This window comes from Pinus tabuliformis, chromosome 5_2 (genome assembly GCF_031772625.1).
Source record: "Pinus tabuliformis cultivar Carrire ecotype Pingquan chromosome 5_2, CPIR1, whole genome shotgun sequence".
NCBI lineage: Eukaryota > Viridiplantae > Streptophyta > Pinopsida > Pinales > Pinaceae > Pinus > Pinus tabuliformis.
This window is the reverse complement of record NC_142306.1, coordinates 432824397-432845805: the sequence shown is the minus strand read 5'-3', so window position 1 is coordinate 432845805 and position 21409 is coordinate 432824397. Positions and strand designations below refer to the sequence as shown.

General features: G+C 32.2%; 1 protein-coding gene across 1 annotated transcript; it reads right to left on the bottom strand.

Annotated features, from left to right (window-relative positions):
* Positions 1 to 13159: 13159 nt before the first annotated feature.
* Positions 13160 to 19939, bottom strand: LOC149159501 (putative pectate lyase 18). The gene is made up of 7 exons (XM_089434331.1): positions 19882 to 19939; positions 19203 to 19321; positions 15547 to 15622; positions 14611 to 14770; positions 13845 to 14490; positions 13641 to 13744; positions 13160 to 13520 (listed from the first exon to the last, which is right to left on the bottom strand). Exons 1-7 carry the CDS (start codon positions 19913 to 19915, stop codon positions 13160 to 13162), a joined length of 1500 nt encoding a protein of 499 aa, XP_089290457.1. The 5' UTR covers positions 19916 to 19939.
* Between the last annotated feature and the right edge of the window lie 1470 nt (positions 19940 to 21409).

The window sequence follows — 21409 nt, the reverse complement described above, 5'->3', positions numbered from 1 at the left end:
TCGCCGTTGTTTTGAATAATATTGCATGCCCTCAAGTTTAAAGTTAGATATAGAGGACGGTATGTGCAGTCCATCTATCGCTGCAGTCCATCTATCGCGGATTTTGAATTACTGATGAGCCAGTCCAAAACATTGCTTGGCGCGGAGATGTATTAAAGCAAGATTTTCACGCTGGTCAAGGTGAACTGTTTTGGTTTGACATGCTGGTCAAGGTGAACTGTTTTGGTTTGACGCCTGCTCTTTGCATTTCATAAAACAACTGCAAAGCCTCTTCGGCATAACCATCCCTAGCATAAGCTGCAATCCGCGTAGTCCATGACACTACATTTCGTTGCGGAATTTTGTCAAACACATTGCATGCATCGTCTATGCTTCCGCATTTGCAAAACATGTTTAAAAGGATGTTGTTGAGACATGAGATCAACGCGTAAGTGTTTGATGGGAAAATTAAGATTTTAGTGTAAATCTTTGTTAAACGAAATAGATTTACATTTTAATGTGTAAATAAAGCTATTAATAAAGTTTCAATGTACCACATAAATAACGTAACACAGCATGTAAAGAAACCCGTGATGTAGCTTTATCACATATACTCTGTGCATATATTTTAAGAGGGAAAATATATATTTTGATATTTTATAGAAAATCAATTTACACATTAAGAAGGGTGTGTATATATTTTGATCAATAATCAGAGTTTTTAGGGTCTTTTCGTGCATCATTTATTGTTTTGGCTTTGCACGATTAAAGTTTACTGGTACAAAATAATTGTTTGAAATTTGGGCATAAAAGTAATTGCTCTATGACTGATTGTTTTGCATAAGGTATGTGTAATAAATTATTTATGCACATGAGATTTATGATTTTGTTAATCACCAAAGTGGTCAAAATCAGAATGTTGTTTTGCATAAGGTATGTGTTTATGCACATGAGATTTATGATTTTGTTAATCACCAAAGTGGTCAAAATCAGAATAATCATTTAGTGCATAAGTAACATAATGATTATTGATAGAAATTGCCAGTTATAAAAATACCAATTAAAAACTGGCGTCACTAATGATAGAACCTGAGAACTTACCCAAAGGAAAGTCTTGTTCTATAACTAGTTGACATGATGAGGTTTGATAGATATTTTTATTAAATAAATATTGATCATCCAAAGATGTCAGTTCTATTTAATTGAATATATTTATTACCTACTTATGTTTTGGTATTTAATTATGTTAAGTATAAGATAGTATCTACCCAAAGGAGTGCTATATTATACTATTATGTCTACATCTGAATCGCGTTAGTTATGAGCTTATAGTTATTTCATTTTCGATTTCAAGGATGTCTATCTTTCGTATGTTTTGAATCAAATTTAGTTGAAGTTCCTATTAATACATGGTGGCTTGATACTGGTGCTACAACTCATGTTTCCAACAATATGCAGGGATTTCTTACGATCCGAACCATAAATCCAAATGAAGAACATTTTCTCTTTATGGGAAACGGAATGAAATCTTCAATTGAAGGCATTGGGACTTATCGTCTAATTCTAGAAAATGGATATGTATTAGACTTATACAGTACCCTTTATGTACCTTCATTATCTAGAAACCTTATTTCCGCAAGTAAATTGGATATTTCTGGTTTTAGATGTATGATTGGATTTGGTTGTTTTGATTTATATAAGAATACTGATAATGTTGGTTCTGGTATTCTAATTGATGGTTTATATAAATTGAAACTGAATGACACTTATGAAAATTCCTTGTTGAATGTAGTAAATAATGTTGGATGTAAATGTAGCAGGTTGAATGAAAATTCTGCTTTCTTGTGGCATAAACGACTAGGTCATATATCCAAAGAAAGAATGATGAGATTAGTAAGTAATGAAATTTTGTCAAATTTGGACTTTAGTGATCTAGAATTATGTGTGGATTGTATTAAAGGTAAACAAACCAAACATAATAAGAAAGGAGCCACTAGAAGCAGCCAGCTTCTTGAAATGATACACACTGATATTTGCGGACCTATGGACACTCCAGCCTTTAATGGAGAAAAGTATTTCATCACTTTTATTGACGATTTTTCCCGTTATGGTTATGTCTATTTGCTTCATGAAAAATCTCAATCTGTGAATGTCCTTGAGACGTTTGTAAAGGAAGTTGAGAGGCAACTAGATAAAAAGGTGAAAATCATAAGGTCGGATAGAGGTGGTGAATATTATGGTAAATATAATGAGTCAGGCCAGTGTCCAGGTCCATTTGCAAAATTCCTCGAAAGTCATGGCATATGTGCGCAATACACAATGCCAGGTACACCACAGCAAAATGGTGTAGCAGAAAGGCGCAATAGGACATTAATGGATATGATTAGGAGTATGATGTCAGATTCTACACTACCTAAGAATTTGTGGTCGTATGCTCTCAAAACCGCTAACTATTTGTTGAATAGGGTTCCTAGTAAAGCTGTTCAAAAGACTCCTTTTGAGTTATGGACTAAAAGGAAACCTAGCTTAAGACACCTGCATGTTTGGGGTTGTCTAGTGGAAGCGAGAATTTATAATCCACATGAAAAGAAATTAGATTCTCGAACGATCAGTGGGTATTTTTTAGGTTACCCTGAGAAATCTAAAGGGTATGTGTTTTACTGTCCTAATCATAGTCCAAGAATTGTAGAAACTGTTAATGCAAGATTCATTGAGAATGGTGAAGTCAGTGGGAGTACTAGAAGAGAAATAGTAGAAATAAAGGAAACAAGGGTAAATGTTACATTGCCTAGAATAGTTCCTCCATCTACTATTACTCCAAATGTTGTTCCAGCTGTTGTAGAACAGCATGATGATAATGAACAACATATAAATGAAGAAGTACTTCCTGAAGGAAATGACTTACATAATGCTGATATGCATGAACCACAACAAGTAGCATTAAGAAGACCTCAAAGAAATCGTAGGTCAGCTATTTCTAATGATTATGTGGTTTATATGCAAGAATCAGATTATGATATTGGAATCAATAAGGATCCAGTTTCGTTTTCACATGCTGTAGAAAGTAAAGAGTCAAAGGAATGGATTAATGCCATGAAAGAAGAACTGAAATCCATGCAACAGAATGAAGTTTGGGATCTCGTTGAGTTACCACATGGCTGTAAAAGAGTCGGATGCAAATGGGTTTTTAAAACCAAACACGACTCTAGTGGTAATATCAAACGGTATAAAGCTAGACTTGTTGCTAAGGGTTACACTCAGAAAGATGGTGTTGATTACAAGGAGACATTTTCTCCTATTTCGAAAAAGGACTCACTAAGAATAATAATGACATTAGTAGCTCATTATGATTTGGAGTTGCATCAAATGGATGTGAAAACAACTTTTTTGAATGGAGATCTTGATGAGGATGTTTATATGGATCAACCTGAGGGTTTTTCTGTAGAAAGTAAAGAACAATTGGTGTGTAAACTTAAGAAGTCAATGTATGGGCTTAAACAAGCATCCCGGCAGTGGTATATTAAGTTCAATACCATTATTACATCTTTTGGTTTTAAGGAAAATACGGTTGATCACTGTATATACCGAAAGATCAGTGGGAGCAAGTTTATTTATCTGGTCCTTTATGTTGATGACGTCTTGCTTGCTGCAAATAATTTAAGTATATTGCATGAGACTAAGGAATTTCTCTCAACGAAAGATTACATGCTCATCCAATGAATCGGAAGTGATTGGATATAGCGATTCAGATTTTGCTGGATGCATCGATACTAGAAAATCGACTTTTGGTTACCTGTTTATGTTTGCTCAAGGTGCCATATCATGGAAAAGTGCGAAACAGACTATCGTTGCTTCATCCACTATGGAGGCAGAATTTGTGGCATGTTATGAAGCCACAATTCATGCATTATGGCTGCGGAACTTTATTTCAGGACTTGCGGTTGTCGACACCATTAGCAAGCCGCTGAAAATTTATTGTGATAACTCTGGAGCAGTATTTTTCTCAAAGAACGACAAGTACTCTAAAGGTGCCAAACATATGGAACTAAAGTATCTTGTTGTGAAAGATGAGGTTCAGAAACAAAGAATGTCAATCATGCACATCAGGACAGAACTTATGATTACAGACCCTTTGACGAAAGGGTTACAACCAAGACAATTTAAGGAACATGTTCAAAGAATGGGTCTTGGTTGTATTAATGATAATTGATGTGTGACATTCTGAGCTCTTTTATGTGTTTCTGATATACAATTATGTGTCTCTTGTTTTAATGAAGTAGTACGTATTTTATGTAATTTTAAACAAGAAAGAGTCTTATAAAGATATTATGTTTAATCATTATGATATAAGACATTATGTGGACCATTATGCTGTTTTATATAAATTATGAGTATGAATTGATGGATTGCTGGTATTGTAGTATATGGAAGGGAATGCATTGAATTAATAGTGCACAACCGCCATAACTCTCAGCAATTTATCATAGTATGATGTTCAACGCTTAATATTATGAATAGTCGGGTCAAGTGGGAGAATGTTAGAAATTAAATGGAAGTTTCTAAATCTTAATGTGACCCAACTAATTAAGTCATTCCATAATTAAAAGCATTAAAGCATTAAAGCATTAAAGCATTAAAGGATTAAAGCATTAAAGCGTTGAATTGGTATATGATGGACGTACCAGATTTAAAGTTAAAAATATAAAGGATTGGGTCCTCTCTCTCCCACAGAAGAGTTGCATTCTTCTCCATCAAGAAGCACATAAAGAAAGTGAGGGCAAGAGGTGAGAAACCGAATTCTGAGAAGAAGACAGAAGACAGAAGACAGAAGATGGCAGCCATTACATCTTCCGCTGTTAGTCAAGGTATGTCATCTTAAACAACATATTAAGTTCTGAATGTGAAATATTTGGTATTGATGATCTTTGGGCTGTTAATGGAAGTCTTACATTCCTCTCCAAAATGCGTTCTGTGCTCCCAGATCAAATCACCGACGTACAATATTACCTGTGTTTTTTGTTTCCTCTATAGTTGAGCTCACTCTCGTCATGGTTTCCTCCTTGAAAACAATAAAATCTCCAAACTCCATGAAAATTGGCTAGAACTACAGTAGATTTCAGAAGATACAAATCGTTGAGAGTAGTCTGTGTTCACTCATTGAGAGTAGATCAGCTTACTGACACCAGTCAACGGTGTTCTTGTAATTTTTAGAGTGACAAAATGAACGTTGTAGTTGAGACTATATATCACATTCACCATCTCCGACAACGTCTCCGCAGTCGCAGTAGGAAAAGTTCGGGCGGTGCAGGAACGAGCAGTAGCCCTCACGAAGCTGGTCGATCCTCAGTTGATACCATCTCCTTATCCATTGGCGGCTCTTTGGAGTCTTCAATATTGGCAGAGGTATCATTGGAAATCCATGCAAGCAAAGACCTCTTCCTCACGGTAAAGTGTGGGAACAAGGAAAGCTTGTTTCCTTCAATTATGCTGCTTATAGAGGGACATAATCTGCAAGTCAATGATGATTTCGTCTTTACAAATGACACGGTGGTTTTCCACTCTCTCCACCTGAAGGTGTATATTTCTAAGATTTCGTTACGACAATATTTTGTTCGAAGTTTGACACTTGAAATAATAGTTGTAAGGTTAATGAATGATTAATAGGCCTCCACATTGTTGATGCTCCTCGCAGAAAGGATTTGACAAACACGTTAACCAATATTATCAAATCAGAGCATCAAATCAACTTAGAAAAGGGTGATTAAAACTTTGTATGCATCATTACATCAACATTATAATCAAGATATTTCTCAATAACATAAAATTGCAGGCATATTTTTTTGATTTTATTTGCCCGAACATCTTGCAAATTAAAAAAAACACTTGTTTACCATTATTTTAGTAACATTTTTAATGATCCCATACTTCCGTAGAATTCATAAACAAATGTTTTTTTGGGTTCTGTATTGAAAACCTAGAATAAGTTGGTCTAACAATATTCTTGTAATGTATAAAGTTGTTAACAATATTCTTGTAATGTATAAAGTTGTTAATATTGAACACTTATTGCTCAAAATGTGTAACGGGTTTATAATGTCAATGTGCATCATTCTTTTTTGAATGTTTTAGCCTCAAATCTCCGTTATGTCTGCGTTATAAGTGCAACAGTGATGTTAATATCTTTATTGATTCAACAACATTTTATATCATGGTATTACACTCAATGAATCTCTTTATATCATGGTATTACATTCAATGAATCTCTTTGATTCAATATTTCTCTTCTTAATATCTTCTCAGTTATCCTTGAATGTAATTCCACTATGTTTATGATCAAGAATCATTGGATCCCACAAAATTTAGTATAGGATCCAAAAACTCTAAAAAACCTTACACTCAAATCCTTCTGCCACTATCCTTCAATGAGCTCGTGAATCTCGTTGTTCCCAAGGACTCTAGAGAAGAGTAGGTTGAGCAGCTCCAAACCAAATTGGTGTATAGGACTCCATAATGTGCTCTTGTTTGTGGGATAAAATATATGTTTTAACGTAGTGATTTACTTTGTTTTAACGCAATGATTTACTAAAATCTGTGGTGATTTACTATTAGTTTTAATGTAGTGATTTATGAAAATCTATATAAATGTAAACAATTCTCTTTTAAATTTGCACATGTACATAAAATTGTTTAAGGAGAAACTTTTGCATTTTTTTAACTACAATTTTTACTAAAGTGTTTACCTTGTAATCATGATTTACTTATTTTTTACCTTTTAACCACATAGGGTAGTTAGGTAGTTAGCTTTATGCATTCAATTTTTTAATTATATTTTTTAATTATGATATATGGCCAGATGAATACTTTATTGCTCATAAGGACTAACATGTGATACATGCTCTCTGAAAATTATGATAACGAGCTTCAATGAATCGATCTTTATTAGCATCATGAGAAGGATGAAATAATATGAGATGGAGGAGAGTTGTGTGTGTTAATCAAATTTAATTAAAAAAAAAATAGTTACCTTATTTTCCTAATATTATTAGTATGGATCCATATTTAAACAATAACCAAAGCATATTTAAAAATATTATTGCTATACAACTTAAATAATTATTATAGATTATGTTAATTAGCTAATTATTATAATAATAATTTTTTTGGTAAAGGTTCGGTAAAAAAAATTAGAAGAATAATATTTTCTGTATTCAGAGTTTTGTGATCCATAATGAATTAAGCAAAGTCTTTCGGTAGAAATCACATAAGAGAAATTTTTGGCCAACATGTTTTGAACCAAGGTTCATCATTAGTTATATTTATCATAATATAAACCTTCAATTTTATGATGAAAGTTAGAAGGTGAAAAAAAGAGAAAATGAATAGGGTACACTATTTTACATAAAATAAAATAATTTATAGCACCACCAAACAATAGATTTACTTTAAATTAAAATGTATAAATATTAAAACAAACATTAATATAATTTTTACAGTTTTCTATTGGGGTGTGGGTAATAGTTAGTTTTAAGTAAAGTTGGGATCTAATGCATGGCTTTTCATCTTCAAAGGTTGACCTTGCTACTTTCAAAAATGCAAAACATATGGCATACATGTCTGCAAATGTCTTTCCCCTACAACTTTTCTAAATTAACAAACCTACGGGCTTCTCTTTGCACCTTTTGGGAAAATTACTAGTTAATACCATTGCATTTTCTTATGTGCTAATTTTAACTACATTGATGAGAACTCTCTCTACCAAAAACATGGAACTAATGATATTGCTCGATGCCCCTATCTTCCATCCCATAAATTTATCACCATGCTTTGATCCAAATGAAAGTTGGAATTTGATAGGAAAAATGGTCGTCACAAGGTCTTTTGCCCCTTTTTTGTTTAAAACTTTTTCATAACTGTTTACTATGATGTGTTGTGAAGTTTACGAAACGTATTTTTGATGGGCTGTTATTTTATAAAAAACGTTGTTAATTTTCTAATCCTCTATGTAAAGTTGTGTTTGGGCTGGGGTTGGGGTTGCTCAACATGTTACCTATGGAAACTATTCTACTTAGCCCTCTTATTGGTCATGTACTTCTTGACTTTTTGTATTTCATAAAAAAGAGTTCATGTATATTACAGGCTTATCAATATGCATTGAAGGTCTCAGAGTTCATTATATATAATTATTTTTGATACCAGCCTCAATATGCTTTGAAGCTCTCAGATTTAATTATAAATTATTATTTTTTATAAGTGTAAAATTCAAATGTCTATAAATTATATAAACTTACGACTCCATTGTAATAAATACATTATAAATTCTTAAAATAAGAATCCATAATTATTTAAAAATAATTCAGATTTAATTATAAATTATTATTTTTTATAAGTGTAAAATTAAAATGTCTATAAATTATATAAACTTACGACTCCATTGTAATAAATACATTATAAATTCTTAAAATAAGAATCCATAATTATTTAAATATAATTATTTTATTTATTCATTGAAAAATAAATGTAAAAATATTTTTAATTATTTTTTCAAACTTTTTAATTTTATAAAATTAGAAACCTTATATATTTTTTTAGTATTTAAATTTATTTCTATGAAAGTAAATTAATAGTGTGAAAAGCTATGCATAGGTCAATCAATATTAGGAGTCGCGTACTTGATAATTAACAGTATTTTAGAATTGTAATTTATTTTAATTTTACCATTTTGGGAAACTCATCAAAACTTTTTTTGGCTATTTTTGTAAGTAGTATGCAAAGGCTATCATTCTCTATTTTTCAAATATACAACAACCTAGTGGAAACTAATGTTATTCACTTATTGTGGTAGCAGGTTCCTCTTTCATATGAGATTTGATGGCTAGGAGGTGCTCGCTTTGTTCTCTCTATAAGTTCTAGATCACCCTTTGATATTGGGTGATATTAGGTGATTAACCCATGAGGTGTAAACCAATTGGCTTACATGGGGTTTAGTCCCAACAATGTCATAGGTTGAAACCTTATGTCGAGGGGTTGAGGATGGAAGCAACTTTCGGAGAATTAAATTTCAAAAGGTTTTACAAGCTTGCGAAATCCTCACAAGATCATGATGATAAGCAACCCATTGTGGGTGGATAGGTCCTATTCCATCCAATAAATGGGTGGATCGATATTCTTCCATCCAATAAATAGGCTAGCTCCAACCCATCATAAACCTAGCTACAAAAAAAAGGTGGTTGGTTGAATCATATGGATTCGAGTGTAACAGTGGCTGGAGAAATTTGATAATGATTTAGGAAAAGCTAGGATACTTGCAATTTATGAGAAACTAGTGGTCTCGGCACCTACGAGGATTAAATTGCATATTTAAGCCACAATAAAAGTCGATCAAAGTTATTGTATGGAAACATGCTCGTTATCATTGATTGTACCTTTACTGGTTGGTAACTTAAATTTTTCATGAAGACTAAACTTGTTGGTTTGATTGGTGTTTAGATCACACCATGTTTTAGTTCAAATTTTATAGTACCAAATGAGGATGGAAGCCATTTTTGAGGGAATTAGATTATCCCAAGGGCATCCAAGTTAAATGCAGCTTCACACCATCTTAGTTGTGTCAAGCAGATCTCTCTAACCCAATATGGAAGAGATGTTGTAATGTTATGTTATGTAAACATTTTGACACAGTTAAATTACATAAATAATAATAATAATAATAATAGACTAAAATATTTGGACTCAGTCAAATTAGATAAAAATAATAATAAAATGATAAAAATAACTACAATTATTAATAATTAAACCAACCTAAATCTATTTGAAATTTGGATCTATAAAATATTTGGACTCGGCCAGATTAGTTAAAAATAATAATAAAATGATAATAATAATTACAAATATTAACAACTAAACCAACCTAGATCTACTTGAAATCTCGATCTATCAAGCTCCCAAACAGATGAAATCTTATCCTATAATGTTAACTAAGTACTTAAATCCAAGAGACTAAGTGACCCCAACCTACTTTCAGCAAAAATAAAAGATATATATGTTTTAATAATACAATGATGTGTTAGCTCTTATGACACACTTATGAAATATATATCCAGCTATCATGTATTTTGGTGAAGACAATATTTACACTTTATTTCTAAAGACAACAACATCATTTGATCACTAACATATCATTATATAATGTAAATACTATTTGCCTCTACTCTGGTTTATGTCATATTTAGTCTAAAATCATCCAGTATCATTCTTCACCTAAGCCAACCTACAATAAATCATTCTATGATGTAGACTTTCTTTACTACTCCTATACTCTGGATTAAACTGATTTTTAATTTAAAATCAACTAGTCATTCTTATAAATATGTGATTCTCTTACATTAAGTATTAATTTATGTTATATGTTTCACTTTCATAATGTTATTTCTTCTCTACTTCAATGTGATTCCCAGTGAAGTATAGAGTAAGGTAATATATGTAATGTCTAGGCTGTTAGGTTCATTTGGTTATAATCCTACTTGACTGTTGTAATGATAATAATTTATTGTGTCTTGCAAGTTATAAGGTTTGTGGTGTATATGTGATAATCTTCTTGGTCTCGTTGGTTAATTCTTTACTTATTATCATTAATGTAATCTATTACCATGTACCATTTTTTTAGATGACTCTATGTAAATGTGGCTCTAATCTACTATGATTCAGTGGCTACAATCCTGACCCTCGATCACTAGGGTTTAGGATTTGATGGTACCAAACAATTTGGTTTAGTTATGGGTGTAACATCCCCTTACCCTCGCCACACTTGTACCTAATTTTTTCTTTTGAGCACTTGGATGATCTCCACTTCAACTTGTCCAACCTAGGTCATTGGTATGTGCATTCCATGGTAATATACCACCAATTTCAATCTTTGTTAGTTTATGTTATTAAACGGTTAAGTTTCTTTGCTAAATTTTCACAACCTGCAAATGCAGAGATGCGGGCTTCCACAACATTAATGTTTTCCTTGGCTTTCCCAGGGATGGGAAAAGACCCTTTACTCGTTATTTAGTGTTCGAGGACCCTATTGTCACTTACAGGGTTTTCAAGTTTTAAATGTTCACCAAAGAAGAGATTAGGGTAATGTTTTATTCACGTCCCTTTATCATAACTAATATAAATAATTTTTCTTTTACTTATGCTTACCAGGGTACTATACCTATTGGGTTTACCCATCTGTAGGGTGGAGACTCAAAAATGTCGATTATTCAGGTATTAATAATATTTCCAACTTTTCTTTTCATTAGTTTGATCTTGCATCCCTTCTTGGTTCACTTCCTAATCTTTACCCTCTTGTTAGGGCTCCTTGGTAGGTTCGCTCATTGTGGGGGTTCCTCCATCATTTTCTTTGGGTTCGTTATTCAATTGTTTAATCGACCTAGCATTTTTTCCCTTCCACGTTCCGACCATAACCTACCTTTGTTTAACCGGTTATAGGAATTGATCTTTTATCTTCAAGACCACCCTGACCTGGACTGTTCTCTTATTGTGTGTTTAATTTAAGTTGGCCGTATGACCTAGACATTCCTTAGAGATTAATGTGACTGTTAAGTCATTCAACCCTTGAAATATGTTTGCATAGTTAGTGTTTGAATTTTTTATGATTGTAATTATAGGTTTTTAGCAATTACTGATCTATGAACATAGTTTCCTTCTTGTGCTTTGTCTTGTCTATGTTGTTCTAGTATAATACTATATATATATATATATATATATATATCACTCCAAAAAATGATCGAAACACTAGATATTTCCAAATTAATTAATTTAAACTAATAAATTTTTAAAAATCTAAAATAGATTTTAAGAAAAATTGACTTGAAAAAATGTTGAGAAAAAAGTCATTTTATTTATTAATTAAATTAAGCATTTAAATATTACTTTTAGATTGAAGATCAAAATTTTAATAAATAAAACTAAAATAATTTATGAAAGCAAAAAAAATTATTGTCTAAAGCTAAAATTATGAATTCAAATAGAAAAAAATGATATTATTTTAATATAAAGATATAGTAAAGGGTTTTATTATATTAAAAATACCTTAAATGGATAAGGGTTATATATATATATTTTCTTTCAACAAAAAAGCCATTTTATTTACTAAGCATTTACATATTACTTAAAGATTAGATTGAAGATCTAAATTTAAATAAATAAAACTCAAATAATTTATGAAAGCATAAAAAAATTATTTTATTGTCTAAAGCTAAAATTATGAATTCAAAGGGGAAAAAATGATATTATTTTAATATAAAGATGTAGTACCATGCATTGGGCCAATCTTGAGCTTCGTGATATGCCTCCCTCTATATCACGAGGGCAGCTAAGCACGCATTGACGCTGATGCACCAATTGCGGTTGGGTCAAGTGAAGTTATGATTCACTACCTACTAATTAAATGTACAGAGGGCAGCTAAGCACGCATTGTCGCTGATGCACCAACTGCGGTTGGGTCAAGTGACGTTATGATTCACTAGCTACTAGTTAAATCAAAATGTACAGGGGGCAGCTTCTTCACATGCATGTTCACTCCACTGGAGAGCACTGAGGGCGTATAAATAAATCACGGCCCGGCCCTTTCTGGTTTTATATGTATATGAATAAGAATTCCCAGAATATATTAATAATAGAATTTGAATTGTTTTGAACATATTTCTGGTGGAAACTTTAATTATCAAATCGTAATCATGCTAGCTATCACCAAAGTTACATCGAAGTAAAATTAATTATAATCATTATATAGAAAGGTCCTTTTACTGAAAAAAATAATAAATCAAAATACCGAGATATAAAATAATTTCTTAAACGTTTTGACATAAACATGAATCGCTTATATTTATGAACATGAACCTTTTATATTTGCGAAATTGAAAAGGTATTAAATAGCACATCAATATCCATATGCTGGATAACTTAGGATAAAAGATAATGTGAAGTAATTGCTCATAACAATTAGCTAAAGTTGCAAACCATGCATAGCTAAACTTTGAGAAGGGGGACATTCAAAAAGACACAGTTCTGAAAAGTAATGACAATGTTTGTGGGCACTCAAATGCAAGAAGACACAGTTTTGAAAAGCAATGACAATGTTTGAGGGCGCTCAAATTCGGTCGTGATAATCGCTGGCAAGAAGCTGGAATTAGCAGGCAGTTCCTTTCTTACACGAGAGCACGCCTGCGTTCCTGGTGAGCTTTTCCACGAGGGCTGAACTCTTTGGTCTGCCACTGTATGCGGTTGCATAGGTCGAAAGCACCTGCGATCCTGATGGCGTGAAATATGCAGCATTTAGCACCACATCATCTTCTGATTTCCAGTTCCACTTTTTCCATTCACGTTCTGTGGCGTTTTGCCTCTTGCTTACTTCTTTAGTTAAGGGATTTGCAGATGCCATGAATCTATTGCCCTGACTCAGTATTGTAGGGTTTGAACTTCCACCGATGGCATACATTCCCCACTTAGTGTAATCATTGTTAAACACATGGAAGTATCCAAATCGGCACCTACATCCAGTTAATTCTTAATTTAATTTCTAAATAATATAATAACTATTTCATACTTTTCTTTCACAACACAATACAAAATAAGAGGGGAAATGAATGAATAACAATTAAATTATTCACCTTGGCATTCGTTGCACGAGACCTTCGCCAAAATGGTTGAGTGCAACCGTTGCCTGCATAACTTTGTCATGATGGTGGTCGTCACTGTGACCCAATAACATCACCTACCATTGGAGAAAAGCAGGCCATTGTCAAGGTAGAAGAGAAGGAATAAAATAGAGTGAATTGCAATTAATGAAGGAATGAGTATGTGAGCTTGCTTACCTTGTTGTGGCGAGTGAAATAATTGTTGGAAATGGTGATATAGGTGGATGCCTTGACTGCGTCAATGAGACCATCTTCGCAGTTAGACATAGAGCAATGGTCCACCCATATGTGCCTCGCTGTCGAGATGGAAATCCCATCCCCATGATTTATTTTTCTCGACCCACTCTTGAGAGCATACATATTTACCCCAGCGTTTCCTAGACTTTTACAGTCATGAATGTGGATGCCGTGAATGATGATGTTTGTCGCATCTTTTATGGTGATACACGGGCCCTTACCAATGTGGACTTTGGCGCCTCGTCCATCGATTGTTTTGAAGCTGTGAATAACAAGCTCTTCCTTGAGCTGGATGAGCATGTCATTGTGGAAGATGATCCACAGTGGCTCCGTCTGAATCACGGCATGACGCAGTGTACCTTTGGATGGATTCACGGCATCATCACCGGCATTCGTAATCACATAAAGCTTGCCGCTTTTGCCTCCGATGGCATGCTTGCCAAATCCAATGCCGCAATCTGCCAGCCGTTTTCTGTTGCGCTCCCAATTGCGGTCGCACCGCCAACAGTCATCGATAGGATTACCCGTTGCACATGACAACACGCTCAGCTCCTCTCCTCCTCTTGTACTGTTGTAAATAATGCTTCTGCTTATGTTTGAATACGCGTACATTGAAGCATTTAGTGTCAATTCAGCCTCCAGCAGCAAATAATTAAAAAAAAAATAACAGAAAGATTGACAAAATTGCAGTGAGCGATTTACTTACTCTTGAACTATTTTAGTTCCGTTGCTCTGATCTTTCTCCACAGGAGACGTGGACCTACTTATATTGCCCGGTGCCTCCACTATCTTCCGTGCCACAAATTTCTCTCCATATTTTGATTCAAATGGCTTTGACCCCCCGCCATGAACGCAGCGGAGTATTCCTATCAACAGCATGCAGCTCAAAATACTAACTGGATTGCTCATTTTGACAGCCAGGACTTAACTTTGTCTTCTAAAGAAAACGACAACACTAACAACACTGGTGGTGGTCGCTTCTGCTCTGAGACACTCTTGCAAACGCCGGGGCCTTCTTATAGTATCGGCCGTTTTGTCGTTACTATCATGATTTCATCACACTTGGTAGATTGCAGTATGAATTTCCTTTGCGCATGTTTTTATGATGGCTTAAGGAATGTAGGGACATGAATCCACTGGAGGGAGATGACAAACGTAAGCTGCGAATTTTTAAAGCACAGCACATAATTTTAAACGCTGATGTTTGACAAACTTGCACTAAAAATAGTAAATGCCACCGTCCACGACATATTGCAGTATGAATTTCCTTTGCGCATGTTTTTATGATGGCTTAAGGAATGTAGGGACATGCATCCACTGGAGGGAGATGACAAACGTAAGCTGCGAATTTTTAAAGCACATCACAGAATTTTAAACATTGATGTTTGACAAACTTGCATGAAAAATAGTAAAAGCCACCGTCCACGACATACTTTAATCTTATGAGATATTGCAATCATTCTACCGGCTTTCTGAAACGCGGTCAAGGAATGTTCTCTCACAAGCTAATATGTTATAGCTAAAACTAGCATCTGTCAAAATTTTGATATGAGAACCTGAACTCCAAAGAAAGTGGTGACCCCTTGCCAACCGACTGATATGAGAAACTGAACTCCAAAGAAAATGGTGAACCCTTACCAACCGACAGTGATACAAATGGTGAAGGGAAACTCCAGACAAAATACGGAATATTGTGAACTTCTGAGCATTCGCTTTCCCTGTATTTTCAGATGTTGCAATTCACGTTTAATATGAATTTAAGATCAAGTTTAACATGTAAATCTTAGGTAAATATCTAATTGTGACGATTAAATACGAATTTTGGATCAAGGTTAATATTTAAATCTGAGTTAAATATCTCATCATTAAAAAGATTAATGTTCGGAAGATGTCAAATAATTAATGATTAAGTTTAATATCAAAACTTAAATTCAGCCAAAGTCGTATAAATACAATAAATTAATATTACTTTTGAATAAATTAAAATTACTTTTCACAATTATTTACGTCATTTTTTAGCCACCACTCATTAGACACGATTAATGATTGAAAATTTATACCTTTAAATTTGATATCTGAATGTAAGATTCTTGTGTTATATTTTTAAATTTTATTTTACGTCGTTAATTTTTATACTTCCAACATTATTACAATTATTATTAATATTTCTTACGAATAATTAAATAAATAAAAAATTAAATACAATTGATTGTGTATTAATATAGTTATTTATTTTTTAAATTAATTTATATTATATTAATATATATTTGCATTATTAATTTTTATATTTCAATCATTATAATAATAAAAATATGTCTGTTAAATATTATTCATATATATTTTTGGTAAGCCATGTATTTTATATTTTTCATTGACTTAAAATATGGAAGAATACACTATAGTTATTGTTGATTCATATTTAGTAAGATTTCTTTAGATAAATGTTTATACACAAACACTCATTGATACTTTAAGGTTAAGAAGTTATCCTAATTCTATAGGCAAAACATTTCCTCGTTTACATAGATGAATAACATATGACAAAGCATCCTAAACTCACATACTTATAAATATTTAATCATTTATATAACATACCATATTTTCAACATTCAATACATACACAATTTAATAACTACCAACTTTACTTCATAGTTTTCTAGCACTACAAATAACAAAATATTATGGAGGTGGTTTCTCTTGCACAAAGATAAATATAACTGCAATAGATAATTGTAGTTATTGTAGTTATTTAAACAATATTTAAGAAATGTTGAAACCAATTATATTATCATTTTAACAATATATGTTTTAACAATAATGTAAATTTGAACTTTGATATTCTATAAATTATTTTTAAGTTGTATTTAATTGTAGCTATAAAAATGTTCTAACACTTTTCTTTTGTCTAGTTGTAATAAAATCTGTGATTTTATAATAAGTGCTAAATAATTTGATTTAATGACGTTGTCTTTACTTTATGTTCTATATATACATCATTTAGATAGATGTTTTAGGTTAACATTTAATGTAACCTTTGTATATCGTGTGCATATTATAATTGATTCCATGTTCATTATTCATATTTATTTTTATATTGTTATCCTCAATTTTTTTTTTTAATTAAATTTGAAATCATTTAAGATTCACTAAAAATAGCTAATATATATGTTTTAATAATGTCATATTATTTTTTATAAAAGAATCATATTATGAGAGTGTCAATATTGTATGCTGATAAAGTTAATAATTGAGTGCATTCTAGATTTGTTAATTACTTAACTTTCTTGATTGAAGTGATTTCACTAGATTGATATTACAATCATTTCATAATTCTTCATATCATGAATATATATGAGTCGTGAACATAATAAGAGTTAATGTTGTTGGACAAGTGACTTGATTTGATGGTGAATATATATGATTGTATATATATGATTTGTACTATTGAAGCAATCTACTTATACAAATATATTCATAATCTGTCAAGTGGATATGAAGAAGTAGATGGATATGTGCATAGGAAATTATCTATCAATTTGAATATGGTGTTGTGAACATGTTCATATGATTTAAACTTGTTGGGAAAAGAGCTATTTGATGTGTATATGTAAATTCCTATGAATATATAAATAAATATTGCTAATTATTTCTAGATATGAGTAAATGTTGTAAAGAAATTTTGATACTACACATTTCCATGAGGATATGTCATATGATGAAACTCAGAAGGTATTATGGAGGGGCTTGTTATAGCTACATTAAATCCTCACACCTCCATGACCATGAGCCTCCCACCATGACTAAATGGAATGTACATAACACACAAATTTTGGATATTATATTAATTTCCTTGGTACCATGAAAATGTCTAATTGAAAGGATGATCATAACCTTGCCATTGGTACTGATTATACTGGTCTCAATAGTAATGTTGATATAGATTCAATATTAATTTGTACTGATTATATTGGTCTCAATAGTAATGTTGATATTGGTTCAATATTTTAAGAAATATATTCTTTATGTGAATACAATTCAAAATTACATTATGAATATGTAAATTCCTTAAAGTAATATTTATACAAGCATAATTACATGCATTTCATAAGAGTAGGCATCCGGGGTTAAAACATATTTTATTTCTATGTGGAATTTGAAATAGAAGTTAGACATTAACAATATGTATCAGTATAAATTTAATATACTATCTTAATTGACTTTTGCTAAATGAAATAACACGTGAAAAAATTAAGAAAGTTAGAAAAGTTAATAGGAATCATTGAAAGTTAGAACAATTGTTGAGAGAGGAAATAATAATATATATTTTTAGAAATTAGAATTATTTATGAAAGAGACATGTAGATGGATGAATAATAAATATATTAGTGAATACATAATTAGAAGTTTTGCATATGTGAATATGTCTTATTTTGTAGAAATAATGTAAAAAGAGTGATCAAGAACAGCTATACAAGACATCTATATGTTTTTGAGAAATTTTGAAAATAAAATATTAAACAATTTTCTCTTAATTATATTAAATCTTAGTTATTTCATATCTCTTTTATAACTGTATAATTGAGCAATAAAAAGACCCTAAACCACTAACATAAAAACCCTGTCTTCGCTTTACAGAAAAAAAATAAAATCCTCCCACAACACAATACAACCTATATTTATAAAATAGCTAATTAAAAATAATACATACAAATTTAATAGGCGTGAATTCATTTTAAAACCTCTTCAAGTTATAAACTTGTATTTATAACTCCGAGATGAAGAATCCTCACTCCCTGTTATTGTATCTCGATGCTAACTTTGACTATTACATGAGACCAGCGTGGAAAGCGAACGATACCTAAGAGTAGTTTTCAATAATCAATAAATTTTTAAAAAAATTGAGAACTGTTCGAGGCTTAAAAGTCTAAAGATTGAAGTTTGTCGTATTCTGATGCAAATTGCGAGCGAACAGATGTGGAAAGCCTTGCGAGCTGCGAACAGTAAACCATCAAACGATAATCACGTAACATATCTCTAATGATGTAATGCTGTGAGATGAGAGATGCTTGAGAACGCGCGCCTATAACCGTATTTCCGTTAGTACATTCAATAGTTTCGATTGCATCCCCCGGTTGCGTTTAGCGTTGATTAGAGTTTTTCATGAACTTTTAATAGAAAAAGTAAACTGTTCTTAAACAAAGTTTCTAGTGAGGTTAAAAATTAACAAAATAATATAATTTTATTAAAAAACACTAACAACATTAATTTTATAAATTTTATGAATGCATCGTAGGTTGCCTGAGAATGGTCTCCGTTGATGAGAATGCTTTTCCGAAGATCAGAGTCGAGAGGGTACTGGAGTCCCTCCCACTGGTCGCTCCCCGGCAGTAATCTCCATCTCTTGGTGATGCTTCCTCCTACACCCATGCATGCCATGAACGTATGGGAAAAGCTGCCGGATACATTATAAGGTCGTCCTTTGATTTAACGCGTTTTTGAAATAGATTGTTTGACACAGATTCTGGTTTCTAAATATTTTCAAAATGTCCAATAATGTGAATTGTGAATTGAAGTTAAATTGATAAGATGGATGACGGTATGTGCCAACTATTTATATTATTTAAAGGCATCAGAGTCCGTGAGCGTCACCCGAATCATCCATATCCCAAGAAAATTAGAACCTCTTTGAAGCTATATTTTAACGTTAATTATTTTATTTTTAAAATTTGATAAAGAAATTTAATTCAGCAAGTAATAAAATGAAAGCAGAACATGTAGTTTTAATTTTAAAAAACACCAATTCAAGGTCATCTTAATGGTTAATTGATTAATGGTTAATTGATTTATTAATAATGTAATGTTAAAATAAAGGAGTTTATTCTCAGAAGTAATGAAATGAAAACCAATAGACGTGAAGTAAGAAAATCATGAAGTGGCTGTCGTAGCAGTAGTCCCTGCCGGTAGAGGTGCTAGACACTTGAATTAAGAACTTTAAGAATTAACAGTGCCATATACGAATTTAGATTGAAGTGAATAATACTGCTTGGTAACTTGAGCTAGCAGTTAATTCAAAGAAAATCAATGACAGTAAATATACAAAAAAAAAAAAAAAATAGTATAATTTGTACAATAATCCAGAAACAAATACTTAAATGATCCAGAAACTAATGTTTTAGATATGCAATAGTTTATATATGTCTTTCATAATATCAGGAGGTAGTGAACCTTCCCCACCTCCGACACTAGAAAATAGTATAAGTAGTCCATGTAGGAGAAGCAAAAAATAGATTTAGAGTAGCATTAAGTGCTACATATCGCAAAAATAGATTTAGAGTAGCATTAAGTGCTACATATTCCTTCTTCCGTACAGTAGTGATGCTCCATGAGATGTAAAGATAGATCACTTGTTCTTTGTTTCAGGCCATGTTTTGCTTATGGGTTGATGAGAGAGCTTCTATTCTAGGTAATGGAGCTACTATACAATCAGAGTAAATATGTCAACGGCAGATGCTTAGTGCGAGACATATACAATGAACATGCATGCATTGCATTACATTTTTCTAAACATAGAAGTTGAGATAGAGACAATTATCTTGGAAGAAAACGTACCTGAAGATCGAACTATTAATTTGCAAAGCAGAATTTTCTTTCTGATGTTGACATATTGATAAAGGAGGAAAGTAGATGTGCAAGGGTATGATGAACCTTGTCTGATACAATGTATAGAGTGATGCTGCTTCAGCGGAGTGATGTTGCTTCAACGAACTGGGTGAAGGGGTTATGTTTGTAAACGCCTGTTATATATTGTCATAAATCTATAACAGATTAGTAGACCTGAATCATACAAAATTCAGTTTGAACATCAGTATAGATGAAAATACCAAAAGGAAACAGAATTTAATTCTAGAGACAGAGCAAAAGACATACCATAGTCGAACAGTACAATTGCAAAAGCTTTTAGAAGTTGGGAGATACAGAAGCTTTCTTGAAATGCTGAAAAGGTCCAGAGACATCCACCAACTGTAGAGATGTCAGATTGGGGGTGGTTTTATCTTAGAAGTTGGGAGATGTCAATGTGAGGGCATAAATGACTGTTCTTTTAGATCAGATTTGCAGAACTTGGGATGCAAATTGTTGACTAACAAAATTGAGCTACATTGGCCTCTAATCATAAATGACTATTCTTTTAGATAGGATTTGTGGAATTGGATATGCAAACTGACAAAATTTTGGAATGTCAACAATCAGTGCAGGAATGATGTATTTGACACCAAAAGCAAATCAGGAATAAAATGATCTATCTGACATCAGAAGCAAATCACGAATAAAATATTGGTGTTAGATTGCAAGTTTCATTGGCTGCCAATCATAAATGACTAGATTAGATGTTTTTTCAAAGTTACAACTATCTTAACTAACTTTCATCTACCCAATTAATTGCTTGGAAAAACAATAAAGGACATCGGTTGTCAGGTTTAGCAGTTGAGTCCAATAGGCTCTAACTT

Excerpts from the sequence above, each read along its gene's own strand:
- LOC149159501 (XM_089434331.1), bottom strand. The coding sequence starts at position 19,915 with ATGGCACTGTTAATTCTTAAAGTTCTTAATTCAA. Across the intron at positions 14,771-15,546 it reads CACCATTTGTATCACTGTCG|GAATACTCCGCTGCGTTCAT; the intron begins GTTGGTAAGGGT and ends TGCTGTTGATAG. Across the intron at positions 14,491-14,610 it reads GGAACTAAAATAGTTCAAGA|AAGCATTATTTACAACAGTA; the intron begins GTAAGTAAATCG and ends AAACATAAGCAG.